The sequence below is a fragment of the Stegodyphus dumicola genome, chromosome 10, assembly GCF_044657685.1.
Source record: "Stegodyphus dumicola isolate Sdum_Otavi_A_Nest chromosome 10, ASM4465768v1".
Classification (NCBI taxonomy): Eukaryota; Metazoa; Arthropoda; class Arachnida; order Araneae; family Eresidae; genus Stegodyphus; species Stegodyphus dumicola.
The window spans coordinates 32340468-32358461 of record NC_140777.1 but is presented as its reverse complement, the minus strand read 5'-3'; the positions used below and the strand labels follow the sequence as shown (position 1 = coordinate 32358461).

The following is a 17994-nucleotide window of genomic DNA, read 5'->3' as shown; positions in this document are numbered from 1 at the left end:
GTGGAGGACTTTTTAAGGGAAACTGGCTCGTATACACGTTACACATAGCATATCAGGAGGAATGTTATCAGTGTATCACATTTTTCATTTCTGCCAAATTGTTTAGATTATCACCATAAACAGTGCTTTTGAGATAACCTCATAGACAAAAGTCACAGAGGTTGAGGTCTGGTGGGAAGAGGGGAAGTGTTGGCCTATAAGACGTTCACTTGTGAAATGTTGCCTAAGTAACTATGCGACACTCTTGAGGTGGTGCCCAGCCCTGCATAAAAATCGTAGTATTTAAAATGCCACGTTACTGCAGTTCATGTATCACGAAACATTTTAATATTGGCTCTAAGGAACTGCAATCGCAGTGGTCCAGCTGTCGACTGCTCTTCAGAAAAAAAATGGTTCAGTTATAAAACTAGCTGTCATTCAACAGTAAACGGTGTGAAATGACTGTTATGCAATCGAATGCAGTAGGAGAATGCAATGGAACTAGATAGATAACATGAGAGATTTCCTTGGCCCAAATCGATTAAAAGCGTTTTGAATCAGTATCTTCATGTTTTAGTGCCGAATTCAGGCTTCAAAAATTACAAATTAGCGATCTGTAAGAAAACGATTTCCAGATTGTACGCACTTGTGCGAGTGATTTGCGATCTCACATTTTCGAATCGCTAATTCGTGGTTTTCACGGACGAAATTCTCACTTACAGGGATGGCGCACTCGACATTTATCGAATTTAACGTCTTTAAATAATAATTTGCCTACTTCAAAGTTTCTTAAGGGTATACAACATATTAAACCCGTTTAACAAAAGGTTAAGTTAGATTCCGACCCATATTTCGTTTAACAATATTGCATACAGCGCCATTTCCCTCCCTGGTGGTGAGGTTTCGAACTTCCTTTTTTTCACGGAAAATAAATTCCCGTGACCTCCTTTACACGATTTCCAAGTTTGATAACATTTGATCCAGTAGTTTTCCTTTTATGACCGTTTCAATGTGAAACTTTAATTATAACCACTCTGTATATTATTAAATTTTAATTTGAAGCTATGCGTTATATGTATACCATGCGTAAAATTTTCGCTTTTATGGAAAAATAAAAAATCGAAGCAAATATACTTAGTATAATGGACCAAAACTGAAAACATTTCCCCTCCCTCCGAAAATAAAATATTGAAATTTGGAACTTGAATTTACTGGGTTATCGAAATATTTAATTTGACTTATCTTCTAAGTCCTAGTTCCGACAACAATTCCGTCAAAAATTCCGAATTACTTAAGCTAAAGTTAAAGATTTAGTATATATTCACTGTATGTTAATAAAGTAATCAGAGTGTAATAAAAATAGATTATAGAATTTACGCTGATGTAACTTTTTGTCTGACTGCACAACATGTAATGGAAGAGAAGGTTTGTAGAGATCTGTTTTTCACATGCCTCTAAAAGTAGATGTCATATTAATTTTGTCTCTTCAATGTCAAAAAACATTCCTTTGAGAGGCAACTTTAGTTTTTGAGAAAGAAAAAAAATCACAAGAAGACAAATTTGAAGAACATGCAGGACGATTGAATATACATACTTATTTTACGAACACAAGCGGTTCTCCGACTGGTTATTGAATAATGAAAAGATGCATTGTCATGCAATACAAAACATTTGGAATACGTTTTCTGGCTGAATAACGTAAGATTAAAAGTCATCTGCTTAATTCACATCCATTTACAAGTCAACTACTCGGGCAATTGCAGAATCGTTTTGATCCTGAGCTTGTAAGACAAACCTAATATCACTGGATTTAAACACTTCTTTAATCTTCCGAGAACGTTCCTTCTTTAGCTCATATTCCAAGAATATTAAGTGAATACAATTATTGCCAAAGAAATTGAATATTCATTTGCACTACGGCTTGGTAGTTTACTAACGAGTTAACAAAACTTAAATTCTGCTTTTTGTGTCAAAGAATACAACAATATTTTAAATATTTACAAATAAAATATTAAATTGGAGATTTAATGGGAGCCTCATCAGTTGCCTATCATTTGAAAAAGAAAATATTGTTAAATACTAATTGTTTGCTGCTCAGTCTAACTCAGGCTGCATGGTTGGTTTTCGTAGTTTTTTAGGTTCTCTTTACAAAGATTCTCTATGAAAGCATCTTAATCAAATAGCTCCCATGTTCTTTCTATGTTCAAATAACCAACTAACCTAGTTTAAGCGCGATTTCCAAGTGAAGTTACTAGTAAAATCCGAATACTCATTAAAAATCCTGTAGCTAGCCAATCGGGAGTAACATGAAAGATACGGAACCAATAATTGAAATGTTGTTACGGTACGCCTTTTCTTAACTTAGATGGTCATTTCTTAATTAAATAGCCCACCAACAGCCGAGCGGTAAAGACGCTGAACACTGGTAGTTCGGTTCGAGTTTCGAATCCCGCGAACGGGCTGGCCGCATGGGCGGTTTCGTGGTTTTCCCCATGTGTAACGTGTATACGAGCCAGTTCCCCTTAGAAAGTCCTCCACGAAGGCATCCCTCCCTTTAGGCAGATAGCCCTCGTGTGCTTTGCCATAATTAAATAATCCAATTCAATCCTTAATTAAATATAATTGATTTGTAAATTCTACTAGAACTGACGGTAAGAATTGAAGTGGAAATAAGTAATATGGTGTGCAATCTTGATTAATAAAAAATTAAAAATATTTGCATAGAAAAATGTTTGCATTCAGACAAAGTTTTTTGAAATATTTGCAATTACTTTATAAGAAGGATTTATTAATAACAGCAATAATTACTTATTATATTACTGATGATTAGGTTTCAGTTCTTGACAATTACATTCTAAATTAGAATTTTAAGGATATAATGAAAATACGCTACGCACAAAAATACATTTTAGGAAAAAAAAACGAGTTTATTTTTTATGTTTTAAAACTTCTTAATTCATTTAGTAAACATCGTATCCTCGTTGTTTATTGAATCCAGAATGTTGGTGTCGTTTATATAATTATTCTTACTTGTCCACAGAATCTGCTGACTTATCCAGCCATTAAGTAGCTGCAGATCATTTCTACATAACCATTGAACTTCCATTAATTCAGTCTCTAGAGGGTTGTATGTTTATATCATAATTTGACTTTTATAAAAAGTGATTATTCTAAATATTATGTTTCTATAAAAATATATTGTGCTTTAAAAATATGGATAATAGTATCAGCCGCTCTTTCAGCCACTTCAAAAGCAACAGTTTGCTTAGAAATAAATTATGCAGTTAATGTCATAAAATTCAAATATATATCAAACGAAAATTCTCAGTTTTAGACAATTCGATTTAAACGAAGTAAAGTAGCAGACGATGAAACGCCGAAGGTAAAAATTTACTCTTACAAAAACTTACTCTTAAATTTTTTAAAAAAAGAAAAGATACGAGAGAAATTAAAAAAAAATAGTTAAAAATTTGAATAATATCATCTATAATTTAAAAAAATAGCCTTTCATATAGTATTAATAAATATTTATTACGCATCATTGAGGGAAAAAATGTCATATAATTAATTCTCCGTAAAATTTTACTTGAAGTTTAAGGTTAAAAATAGCTGTGGCAATTCAGTGTAACAAAAATCCATAGACAACATTTGGCGTTATTATCGCTCAAGAAAAAGGTGCCAAATTTTAAAACGCGAAATTATGTAAATTCGTGTATATCTTAGAAAATTTTGAGTAAAAAAGTCTAATTTTTTGCAGATATGCTTAAAAATACACCTACTTTAAGATGATGGTAAAAATTTTATAGGTTATAATTCAAAATTTTTTTCGAAAAATCTATAGAAATTATTTAAAAATAAAATTTTTAAAAATAAAACGCAAAAAATGGGTAAATTTTATTTGGAATGAACCAAAATTTTGAAATGTGAGAGAAAAAATTAAAAAAGTTTAATAAAAAAAGAGATATTAATAAATATTTGCCAAATTCAATTAACATTGAGGAGCTAAAATTTTGAGAGCTAATATTTTAAAAACTAATCGTACGATTTTTACAAAACTTGGTATTCTGGCATAATTTGAGTCGTAGAATCGAAATATGTAAAAAAATTGGTATGTTATTTCAGAAAAGTCCGATTTTGTGTCAAAATACCTATGTTAGAATAGTACTATATATAAATCTAATATATATCCTAAGTCGCGCTTTCGAGACATGAAAAACGTAGTTTGAATTTTGTCAATCGCCCCAGTAGAACGGGAGTTATAGCACTGTCCCATTTTTTTTTTTTGAGCAGTGTACATTAACCTGTTATAAATTATTATATGCCTATAAAGGAAAAAAACCTGCAAATCAGTTTATTATGTTTCATTACATAACAGGGAATTTTTAAATTAATTTTAGCCGTATACTTATAATTTTCAAATTTTATAGCAACAAGTTTTTTATATTCCATTATTTTAAGACCTAATATTCGTAGAGTCTATAGCAATGCCTTTCTTAGCTTTCATAACTGTTGTACTACCTTTGCTGGGCAACATTTTGAATTTATTTTAATTTCAGCCCTACTTTGGGAAAACAGTGATGCAAAACGTTTCTATTGTCTAAATACGCCTTACATTTAAATAACTATGAAAAGTCTTGGGTTCTTCCTTAATAAAGTATTTGTTATTTGAAATGATTGTTAATACTGCAATCAGTTCAAATTACAAATATTTTATTAAAAGTATTTTTCAAGGTATTATTTTTTTCAAAATGAAAATATTTTAAAGGCAAGCATTGTTTTTAAATGGCTTCTATTGGTTCACCATGGAATTCTAATAATTTATGAATAATTTACGAAATAAATCTATAATCTTAACATATATCAATTACTCACTTGTTATTTCATCTGAATATGATTTTATAGTTCTTTCGTAACTTGTCTGTTGAGTGCATATAAATCTGCCCGCATACGTTATTTTAATTAATACGTATAATTTTTGTAAATAAAATCAGAGGGCACAATCTTACCGATATCAGCTTTTTTGAGGGCAGGAGAGTCGTTGACACCGTCCCCAGTGACGGCTACAATAGCTCCTTGTCTTTGGCATCCTTCCACGATGATAAGCTTTTGCTGTGGTGATGTACGAGCGAATACTATTTCTGTGTGATACTTAAGGATGTTATCCAAATAATCCGTGGCCATATCTCTCAATTCTGAACCATGTACTACGGCAGCTTTGGCGTCTCTGTATGAAATGTAAATGAAAATACACTGCATGAAGTTTCGTCAATATATATGCTACCTTTACATAATAGAAATAGTATTATATATATTAAGGAAATGTGATAAGCTTTAGTAACTTCTAAAATTATTAATGCATGTAAAAGAAATAGATTTGTTAAGAAAAGGGCACTATTTAAAATAATAAAGGTTTAGGAACTTTTACAAAGTAATCTATACAAATTTAAAAAAAAATTAGATTCAAAACGTGTTTTTATTTTAAGCTTAAAAACAAGAATTGTATTTTATTTTGTTTGAATGAAAATAAATATTTAGAAATATTTCTTTATATTGAATTTCTTTTATATGAAATCTTAAAAAATTTCAACATCTTTTAAGATGATAAAATTGTAAGGTTCCTATGTTAATTAACCAATTATTATGCTAATTAACCTTCTTGTTTTGTGTCGACGCCTTTTCTATTATTTTGGTGTTTGATATGTTCTAGACCAGTGATGGCGAAACATTTGAGCTCGTCGTGCCAAAATTTGGAAAATCCCTAGCTTAACTCTGGTGCCGTGTCACATATAGAGTCATGCGCTTGCTGTCATCCGTCTGCCAAGAATGCCTTCGAGGTGAATACAGTGTATGTTGACAAGGATGAGACCGTTGCAAACGACAAATATTTTTGTTTTATACGGTATTCTGTCTCCTCTTCAATGGCTCTGGAAATGCGTGATGCGTGTCATCCAAAGTGGATTCGCGTGTCACATGCGTGAACCTATGATACGCATGTCATAGATACGCCATTACTGTTCTAGACAATTAACATCATTTATCGTGAGATTACATAAATTATTGAAACTGTGGGTTTGATTTGCAGGGGTGGATAAAATTATTAATTACGCAATTTTCTTGACAGTATATCATCAACGTTCATATGTTTTTAAAGGAAAAATTGTTTAAATTACAGTCCTGTAATAAATTTCCTATCATCTTTAGCTGCTTCAAAAGTTTTTAAATATTAAATATTAAAAAAATATACTGACCTTGGATTGACTTCTTCCACAGGAATATTAAGTCTTTGAGCAATATCATCTACAGTTTCGTTGCCTTCAGAAATAATACCTACGGCCTTAGCGATGGCTTTGGCAGTGATAGGATGATCGCCAGTCACCATAATTACCTATTTGAATGCAAAGTATCAGTTTTATATATATGAGTAAGGTTTCTTTTTTATATGAGAAATGCAGCAGTATTTGAAATGGAAGTATTATTTGTCACAAAAAAGGAAAAATAATCTTGCAGATTTTGGGGTTTCAGTTTTGCTTCACAGTGAAAATGTAAAGGTTCAAAGAACTGCGGTTAGAAAATTCTAAAACAAGATTGTAAATTTAATAAAATTTTGAGGTACTTTTCCGTTTTGCCGGCGCAGGCGATAAAGTCGCCAATAATCGTACAACTGATGCCAAACGGAATATCCTCGCTGGTAACCTTTTACGCCTGATTTTCAAAACAAGTAGCAGCCATTTCTTATCAGATTGATTGTTTCTTTCAATACTCGCATACAATTACACAGCAGTTTTACCAAATAATTCAATTTTATGCTCTAAGACTATTCGCGGTAATTAAATCAATTAGGATGCAATCAAACCGCTCACCCGAAGGCAAAAACATAGAAAAGGCAAAGTCAAATCAAATCTAATGAGAATGCACTAGCGAAGTAAAGCACTGCGGTTTTACATAATTTCTGAGTACGCTATTCGTACGAATTGAAGTAATTCTTGCATTTAAACTTGTATCTCAAATTAATATTTAGCTTGAAATTAATGTAGATAATTACTGAGAAAATTAGATTTTTGTAGCGTAGTTTATGTGAGATGAGATCACTTGGGATTACGTGATATGAACCGGCGAATCAGGATGTTGAACCATGAAAGCACAGTAAATTCTTAAATTAATGTCTTTTTACAAATTTATTGGCTTTTTACAAAATTTTAAACGATATTAAAATGTTTATGCCTACAAAATAAAAAAATTCTTAGAATTAACTAACATTTGTTAACGTTTTTTATGTGTATATTGTACGTTGTCGCCAATAAAGTCTGCTTGGCGAGATTTGCGCCGGTAAAACGGAAAAGTACCGTTTTTAATTGCAAGGAAATACAGATTAACCTTGTAAAGTATTTATGCCGTAATTTAAAAATAACAGATAATCTTCTTAGTAAAACATAAATTTTATTTTTAGTTACGGAGAGAGGTAATTTGAATACGATCTTTTAGTTACAAATTTTTCATGCATCTACTAGCTGGTAAAACGTTCAGAATTCTAATTTTTAACAATTTCTTGCGTTGCTGAGCAACGGTTACATCATACAAATATGGCGTTGCCACTTCAATAATAAATATAGTTATTTGTTAAAATAACAAAATATTACAACCTAAACAAAAACTAATTAAATTATTAACTGTTCCTCCTGATAATAATAATAATTTTTTTAGGTACTATTCGGTTTTGAGGGCCGTAAAAAAATTGCAGCGAAAATGTATGCGCAAAAGCGCCAAATCTGGCAAACGCGCCCATATAACAGCGCGCCAAATCTAGCGTACGCGTTGATTTCAGATTGCGTAAGTTTATATACTCTATATTTCTTAAAACGCCATTGACATACTAGTTTAATTTTTAAATCCTTTTTTGATATCCTATGGATTTAACAATTTGGGAATAGCCCATGACGAAAAGTCGGCTATAGAATTTTGGGTAAAGTGCAGAATCCCCCACTGCTTGACGCGTTTTTAAGAATTGCACATACTCGGTATCCATGTACACATCGACTTACTTTCACTTAAAAAAAAAAAAAAAAAAATCCTAGAATTGGAGGGGGGGAAAAAAATGGCACTGCGCACATCCTTGACATTATCTATGTACACTATTTTACACTTAAAAAGTAAAAGAAAATTGACAAAAGTCCAATTGTTTTTACTCTTGTAAAAAGCGGCAAACAAATAAGTGAGCGATTCTGCACTTTACGGAGAATATTTTCAAAGAAAAGGCATCATTCATTATAGAAAATTACGTTTGAACAACCAGCGAGATGAAATTATGCTTTAGCGATAAGTCGGTAGCGAAATAGCGATGCAGCCATCCATTCAGTTATGTTTAGCAATTTTTATATAAATTATAATAATGATTTGAAATAGTTATTGATTCTTATGTTTCCATTCAGTCATGTTCAGCCTTTTCATATAAATTATAATAATAAAAAAGTATTATATGAAATTAACCTTTCATCTAAATTAAAACATCAATCTTAGATAGTTATTTACTATTATACTTCCTTTCTTGCCGCAATTATTTTTGGCAGCATTGGCATCAACAATATTTTGGTGATTTTTACGGCCCTCGAAACCGAATAGTACCTTTTTTTATTTTTAATTTGAAAAAAGAAAATTAAAAATGAGCGCTAAATATAATTTTCAGTTACATTGAACTATTTTTTTGGAAAACATGTTTCTTAATCTATTTTACTATTTATAAATAATAAAATAGATTAAGGAAAAATAGTTAAATTTATAAATTCAGATATTTATAAATTTAACTATTTTTTGGAAAACATATTTCTTAATATGTACTGTTCATTGTATATTTAATTACAATGATTCCGATTGTTTAAGGAACAATTACGGAATTCACGGTAAGAGGCAAAAATAGTGCTGTCTTCAATAAATTTAAGCATTTATCCAGCAATGGAATGTTGCATCAGTATATTAAGTGAAAATTAATGTAAGATGCAGTGTTACAATATAAGATGAATGGATTTTTTTAATTGCTTGCGAGCATTCAATTCATGATGGTGCAAAAAGTGTATAGATATCATTTGAAGTTATTTTGAATGAATAGAGTTTATAATTTATTATAGCATTTTTTGTATTTTTATTTAACATTAGTTTTGTTTTCAAATTGACCCAATACATATAACATTTATCAGTTTGTTTTTAACACGCATGCACATTACAATTTCTATCCTTGAAGATTTTTAACAGTTTTGAATAACGATAAAAAGAGAGGAAATTAAAAAGTTTTCAATATTGCAACATATGATCTGATTGGTTTTATTATTGTATCCTGAAACTATTCCACGTCTTTTCATTAATGTTGCAAGAGTTACTGCTTTACTCATTTCTTTCATATACTGTAAAGTTCCCCTAGCGCAACTTACTTTAATCCCGGCACTCCTACATTTGGCCACTGCGTCCGGCACAGCAGCTCGAGGTGGATCAATCATGGATACAAGCCCCAAGAACCTAAGTCCAGACAAAGGGAAATTTTGTTCGTCGGCATCGAAAGGATACCCGGGAGGAAATTTATCTGCCGGCAGAACGTAATCACAGAAACCTGAAAAAAATAATAATACATTGATAATTATCAGGAAATGCAATGCTTTTAATTATACACTTATTTAATTCAGATATTTGAAAATAAAATATTCGGTATTTGTTTTAATGGAAAATACGCTTTTTAAAATGCTTTGAACACTAGGAATGTAGATCGTTTTCAGAATTATAATTGTAATGACTCTCAGACCCCGTGTAAAAATTCGTGTTACTTGTAGAGTACTTTTACCACCCTAAACGAGATAACAGTTTATGTGAGTAGAAAAAATTAATTAGTAAAACAAAAATAATAAGAGAAAAAATAACTGTTTGAGTCATTTGCATTCTGAATTCTCTAAGCTTCAAGCACTCGCTAAGATGAACTTACTTCTACCTAAAAGGTCCTACATGAGTGTCTCTGCGGACAGAAGAGCATGAGTTTTCCAACGTACTTTGAAGGAAAGCATACAACGGTAAGTAATATATACTATGTTAGCGTCCTTGCATGCATCATGAGGTTTCTTTGATTTGCTTTTTAGGCTTCTGTATGCATTATGAGAATACTTACTTATGTTTCATGGTTTTAATTATTTTTCAAGTTCTGAAACGAAAATAAAAACAAGGAGTCGAAATTTGTCCAAATATGTTTATCAAAAAATTTCACAAACAGGTAGAGTCCATTTTTGTTAAGTGTTTTCAGCAGAATTTGTATTTTCTGAAAAATGCAATTCTCTGAAAGTGCATTAGTTTCTGAAAAATGCAATTCCCTGAAAAGGCATTCCCTGAAAGTGCATTCCCTCCACATTACCCACCTCCCATGAAAGTGCATTCCCTCCACATTACGCATTAGTGATTTCAAGACGCATTAGTGAATAAATCAGCTACATTCGATGTCATAAAATTTTACAGATGAACGAATTTTGCAGCATTTGTTCATAGATATAATGAGATATGTAGTTAGAAAGCTTACTGTCATGATGACCACCATTATCCGTCTTACATGAGTAAGCCACTTAAATTTTCCCCTTTTTCGCGTATGCTATCTTAAGCATAATTATTTATAAATATTAGTTAAAAAGAGAAATACAAAAGACATGTTAACAGTATCTTTAGCAGTATTGCATTCTGAGTAATTTTACTAAAACTACTTCTGAAACCCACATGTAAAGTTGCATTACGCTTGAGGCGAACTGAGTTATTTGACACCCCAAAAACAGAAGCATCACTTACCAATGACTCGTTCTCCGAGACCACCAAGCTCAAGATATGCATTATTGAAGGCCTCTTTCATTTCGTCATCCATGACTTTCTCTTCTCCATTGATATAAATTGTAGCACAGCGATCCAGAATTCTTTCTGGGGCGCCTTTCATGCATAGGAGGTAAAAGCGTTCATTGTTCTCTTCTACTTCGTGTATTGTAACCTATAAAAGAATCCAGAGTCAATATTTACATATATATGTGTTTTTGTTTGAATTTATGAAAAGTATAATAGAAGAGTTCGGAGAATGACGTCATAAGATGCACACACACAGTCATTTGTGAACGACGAAGCGCGGTAAAATACTCCACGACGGGTTTAAACATGTCTGTTTAACGAAGTTTGAACATTTCTACTTAATTACATGTCTGCTTAACCTTTAGCTGAAGAACAGGCAATAAGGATAGTAATATTTTAGCTTGCAAAGGTATAGTAGTGGTTATAAAATACAGCAGAGAATGGATTTTAAGTTCGTTTTAAAGCTTGGTAAATATGGGAAATAAACTCAAGATATTCTGAAACAAGTTTATGGAGATGTGAACATATCTTTAAACGGATTTGTGGATTCTTTAGACGTTTTCGAGACAGAGAAAATTATACTGACGTCGCTGTTCAATATGATAGGCTTATGGCTTCTCGTAGCCACAAAAATATCGAAAAAGGTGATAAATATTTATCTAGAAAGAGCAAAAGGGAATGCTAACACACATAAAGATGGTTTGGTAATTCTATTGCACAAGATCCATCATGTACGTATGTGTTATTCAAAACTATGGATGACTGTTACCGTGCGATACCAACAAAAGATTTAGTCCGCAGTTTTCCGGAAGTTAATATCGAGTTACAAACGGTGGGCATTATTTGTAAGGAATAGCCGCCCAGACGGCGAAGTGGTTAGGGAAGCCTACTGCGATACCGAAGGGCCCGAGTTCGAACCCCGGAGAAAGCATGGCTGTAATTGGCCGTCCTTTCATATGATGTAACGGTGGCCCACCTATTAGGTGCTTCCATAATAAATTGCCTACATTACCGGCCTTAGTAGTGGCCAAGCCTAAACTGGCTAAGTTCTCGCCAACCAGGGAAAAAAAATCACATTACATTCACCGAACTTTATGGTCATTCCATCTGTCTTAATAATATATAAAGGAAATCCTCAGTATTGCAAGAATGAGTGTTCCCGTAAACATTAACCTAGTTCCCACCCTAGTTCAGGGGGCGGCAAACTATGGCATTTTGGCTCCTTGAGTGTGGCTTTTCCACAACTGGCATATGCGGGCGTGCGCACGTAAAAGCAAGAAAATCTTGAAAATACAACACGAAGACCGTCAGGGTTAACACAAGCATGGAAACATGCAGCATGAAACATCCGCCAATGGTATTTTTAGGAAATTGTTTTGTACCAATTTCGGTGTTTTGATTGTGCTGATTATACATCAAATTGTGCTGTTGTACTAATCGTCATATGCCAAATTTTAACTAATGAAATGCTTTGAATTAATACACCATTCGATTTCAGTTTTACCTTTAATGAGAAAACAAATAACGTAAAAACGAAATTTAGTTTCAAAACATCAGGAATTTTAGCATCTAGACTTTTAAAATTTGAAGTCTTTTCCAGTGTCTGATTCAAAAAGTTTCCTAGCTATCGAATTTAGGCAACAAATTAAAAATGTCATTGTACTGATTATAGTAAGAATTTTGTGATATATTGATAAATGGGCCATTGTACTGATTTCAGTATAATTGCACAGACAAGAATAACACTGATATCCGCGTTCGATTGTGTCCCTGCCTCGATGCGAAGCACTTGTTTTCTATGATTATTACTCTATCCTACTGAAAAATTGCTTCTATCACCAGTATTAATTGCTTATCTTCTTGTTTCACACTTCACCACCTTCAGCTACTTGTTCGAAAATCGACTAGTTTTACTGCATCGGATTAGCGACTCAAAGCGGACAACATCAACAGCGATATGCATTTCGCCTGAACCCAGATTCTCCCACCTCCGGCGGCGGTGCAGTTCATCAACGAGTTGAGTGAATGTTATTACTTTTGTGAGCCATTGAGTCAGGAGGCTTGTTGGGGAGTGTTTAATGCAAGAGGTTCCCAGTGTTTTGTTTAAAAACCACTTAAAAGGTGGGGGGATGAATTTCATGGGTGTAAACACGCATTTCTTATTTCCTTGCGTTCCCGGATAGCGTTGTTTTCTTGTCTGACTGCTGTTAGCTGGTCCTCAATCAGTTCGCTGTTTCTGGCACTATCAATTCCTTCTCGTAACATGTCTGCAAAGAAGAAGCAAAGAAAACGAAAGATGAAATATACCGTAAATTTCAAGTTGAATAGACTGAGACTTTCGCGTTTATTCGAAACTCAAATGGCCTTCCGACTTGTGTTATTTGTCAGGAAAATTTGGCTATCAGTGGATCCCAAAATTTTATTTCATGGTAGACTTTATGTCTCATCTAAATCAGCTTAATCAAAAACTGCAGGATAAAGGAAATGTAATTTTTTCGATATTAGAAGAAGTTATTTCAATTGAAAACAAATTACCTCTTTTTGCTCAAGATTTTGAAACAGGATATTTATACAACAGTTTTAAATATGAAAGAAGGTTTTCTCAGCAGGTTTGACAAATTCAAAAACAACAAAGCGACGTTAGCCCTTGTTAAAAAACCTCTTAATACTACTGTAACAGAATTAAAATTTTCTCCCTTTAATATTGACCTTGGCAAGTTTGAAATCCAATTGCTGGATTTAAAAAACAAGGAATTATGGAGCTTGAAATCCGAATGTCTTAGCGCTGATATGGAAACACTGGAGGAACATAAATGTAAGCTTACTTCACAGCACAAGTGGTCTGCTTTGAAAGACCTGGAGAAGGGAGATATGTTGATTTTTAACACACGGAATAGTATTTCTGACTTATATAATCAGCTAAAAAAACTAGCTGTTCTTTCCTTATTCGGATCTAAATATTTATCGGAGTAATCATTTTCAAGCATGAACCTTATCGAGAGTGAATTGAGAAGTCGTCTTATTGATAAGAACTTAGAATTACGGTTACAATTAAAAACAGCAACATACAAACATGAGTTACACAAACTTCTTTCCCAAGGAGATGCAAGGTCATTATTCACATAAGTGTTTGTTCATCATAAGATTTTGGACACTTTACAATTTTATTTTATCGATAAACAGCATCGTTATTAAGTGTAATATGAAGTTTTATTCGACATACCTATAGAGTTTAACTAAAAAAATTGAAGTATTAAGTTAATTTTAAGAAGTGTTGTGGAGTGAGAAAGATGTAGTGGGGAGAATTGAGGAAGGTATGTTAAGATGGTTCCGACATATAGAGAGGATGAACGAAAGAAGGTACACGAAGCGAGTGTACAGCACAAGTATGGATGGGAGAGTTGGAAGAGGGGTGACCTCAGCGAACGTACATTAATTAGATTGAGGACGTTCTTAATAAAAGCCAGAGTAACCATAAACTACAGGTAAAAGGAAACTCAAATTTTTGTCCTAATTAAGAAAATAACAATATACCTACCTATATAATTTAACTTTAAAAATGTGGCTAACTTTAAAAATGTGGATTTGAATCGTTGAACTGTCGATAACTGGTTCTGTTGACCATTGAGTTTGCCGACCATTGCCTTAGTTAAAAGGGTTAATTTTATTGCCTAATTTTTCTCATTAAAGATGAATGAATTAATTAATATGAAATAACTTGTCATTTCAATCTTTAACTTTTCATTCAACTTACTATTCTAAATAAAAGGATAAGGCAATAAATTCCTTTCATGCGGAACTCTAACTTTTCTAGTTTTTAGTTAGAGAAAGGAAAGAAAGAAGAGATCAATAAAAGTATAAGACTTAAACATTAAATATTCTTATATGATTTCTTCCAATTTAAAGAACGTATTAGCTGAAGCCTATATACTCGTATTTAAGTATGAAATATTCATTTAGTCGAAGATAAGTCTAGCTTAGTCCCTTGGTTAGATTTAACTACGCAGTTTATGATAATTCTAGAACATTCAGTTACACGTATTTAAGGAAAATATTATTTAATAGGCATATAGATTTTACGTTGAGACAGTGCAATTTCCATGAACCTAAGATGATGATACTAGAATCTCGACTTTCTAGGAACGAGTGCCTGAAAATTAATAGCAGATCTTGTGTTAGGTTAGTTGGTAACAAGTGTTCAACAATATTCTTTTAACATATTTTTACATTATTAACTCATATTCTTAGGTCGGCATGACGTGCATTGAAATAGTATATATGAAAACATTATTATTCTCTAGACGCGGTAAATTATTTGACAACTGAAATACTGCATTAATTTGAAATTTAAAGTGGTCTGTTAAAAAAATGCTCATGAAAATTTATTGAACATATCTAAGAAATGTTTTCCTTCAGTCCTCATATATATTTCTTTATTACTGGATAACCGCACCCTAACATTTTGTAAAGCTCATAGTTCCAATTAGAATTGCCTTATCTTCTGCTGCGTTAACTGATATTCTAGGCGTCAGGTTAAAATTAAGTTTTTCAAGATGAAAACTTTCGACACGAATTTTTATTGTTTAAATTTCGAAAAGAAAAGCCAAAATATAGGAAACACAGGTTTAAATTATGGGATGCATGTAGTAACATATTTTACACTTATGCTTCAAGTAGCAAATCTTTTACCACTTTAGATGTGTCCAGCACTGCCTTACAGTACAAAATTATCAGCGACATATGAAAAGTCAGACCTATTGTTGTGCATTGTTTTGCCTAAGTTCTTGGCGAACGTAATGTCAGTATTAACACTCTCTTTTATATGATGATATGCAGAGAGCATTACGTGCTTTAATTCCTATTATATCTATTGGAATTTGGTCACGTGGAAGATGAATTTTTGCACTACCGTGATTGCACTTTCAATTCAAAACCAAAATCCGTAATCTAGTGCTTAATAGACTATTTTTATGTACATTTTCATTCAGCAATATTGCTTTGTGTGTATAGAGTTCCAGCCTTGAAGTTGCAGCTATGTGTGTGGAGCCTTAAGAACTGGTAAGCGAATAATCGCCTTAGCTCAGGAAACAGAAACGTAAACTCAAGAAGGGTTAATTATCCTTTATTGCTCAAAATAAGGATTAACAGTAGGCCTTTTCTCAGGACGTACAAAAAAGATTCCACTAGGGTTTGTACTGAAGAGTACTAAGTTTGTAACTGAAGAGTACAAACTTATCTAATGCTTAACTAAAACGATATATTCGAAGCTATCAAAATTCTACAGGAGTTGGCCCCTAAATGCTAACTAAACGGCGAAGCTATCAAGGGCTTGAAACATGGCCGAGCGTAGTAATAGCTTTGAGAGAGTGTAGCCAAAACGCAAACGCGTGCTAGTCAGAATTTCTGGGTCTCTAACGAAGTCAGTGGAACTTCGACTTAAGTACCGCTCTTCCTTCATTTGCATTAACCGCGATTCTAAAAAGACACTCTGGCAGGAAATTTGTAAACTGAAATTAAAAGGGACAGAAAAGTAGCTTTAATTAAAGATAACTGTTAAAAACTTAGGATAAACCTTACTTGTGTGTGAATGATTTCAGTACCTGAAGGTTCGTTGATGTTAAACACTGACCAAACACTCGTCAGTGTAAAACAGCGCTTGCTAAGTTATGTGAAAAGCACATGCTTTAGTCTCGGGAAATAACGGAAAGAAATATATTGCGATCGCTCCATATGATTAAACACATTCATATTACTTCTTTCTTCATTGGTTTTAAAAAGACTGTTATAACTACCAATATACAATGATACATATTTTGCTCGTTCTACCTCATGGCGGCCAAAAAACCGCCGGATAGATTCTGCCATAAACGGCATGATAGTGACAGTAATGATGAAATAGACTCTGACTACTCAAACTCTTCTAGGAATAGTAATAAACTTAAATTAAAAGAGTTCATCAAGGACACTCCTAAAACTGAACTAATTTCGAAGAAAACTAAACGAATTAAAAGAGATGAAAAAACTTCCAGCTAATCATTGGACCTACAAGACGCAGGAATTATCTCAAAATACGAGAATGTAGATAATATACTGAAGCACTCTAGGTTATCTAGAAAAACAGATGATGCACTTGCAAATCCAAATTCCGATGTAAACGATGAGGAAACAAAAATGCAGAATGGTAAACCACTAAAAAGACTTTCTTGCAACTTAATAATACTGATAAAAAATAAAACTTAATAATACTGATAAAAAATAAAAAACTAAACTCAATGGCGCAAATGGGCCAAGGCCTGCAGTGCCCCGAAATCAAATCTGCTTTTCTGACGGTGAGCCCCGAGGTGCGTAAGCATATGCCCTGAACAAGTGGTAAACTTGGTCGCAGGACCCCCAGTTTTTAGTCCCCAATCGAACTTGGTACTCATTATATCGACGCAAGGGATGGAAACCAAGGGATGAAAGGCTGAGTCGACCTTACCTATCGAACAACTGATCGGATTCGAACAACTGATCTGTGGTGCTGCTGCGCAATGCGCTAGCCACTGCGTCACCAGGCCTTAAATAATATTGATAAAAACATCAAAACCACTGCAGCTAATGAGGATAACATTGAAAAAATTCCGTCGATCGTCATAACCCAAGAAGGACTCGACTGGATAGATATTCAGAAAGACTTAAAAAATTTTAAAGAACGAATTTGAAACTCAAATGAAAGCACGCAGAGTTTACCTGTACACATCCAATACTGAAGATTTCGATAACGCAAAAGAATATTTCAAAAAAGCTACTATCGAATTCCACACATTTCAGCTTTTCTCTCAATCAATTGTAAAAGTTATCCCTAAAGATTTACCCAAAAATATTCCAGAACAAGCTATCTTTAAAGATCTCAAAAACGGAAACTTTCCTGTACTAAAAGTAAAACAGTTCACCAAGAAATCCGAAGAAACCCTCATAAAATTACCGATCTACTTCATAGAACTCGAAAGAAACAAATCAGGAGAAGCAATTCACAATGTCAACAATATATCCAACTTTAATGTAACAATTGAGAAGTACTCCTCTAAAACTAAAAGACCAATTCAGTGCTATAAGTGTCAGGCCTATGGACATTCACAAATAAACTGCTGTAAAAAAGAAATATGCTGCAAATGCTTCCAAAAT

At 33.0% G+C, this 17994-nt stretch overlaps 1 protein-coding gene across 2 annotated transcripts in view; it reads right to left on the bottom strand.

Annotated features, from left to right (window-relative positions):
• Window positions 1-17994, bottom strand: part of LOC118184367 (sodium/potassium-transporting ATPase subunit alpha-B-like) — a 90558-nt gene that overhangs the window by 34548 nt on the left and 38016 nt on the right. For both annotated transcript variants that reach the window (XM_085824848.1, XM_085824847.1), the window contains exons 11-14: window positions 10783-10975; window positions 9399-9574; window positions 6228-6364; window positions 4986-5203 (exon numbers count right to left, since the gene is read on the bottom strand). In XM_085824848.1, coding sequence (XP_085680974.1) covers window positions 4986-5203; window positions 6228-6364; window positions 9399-9574; window positions 10783-10975 — 724 coding nt within the window. The remainder of the gene's footprint in view (window positions 1-4985; window positions 5204-6227; window positions 6365-9398; window positions 9575-10782; window positions 10976-17994) is intronic.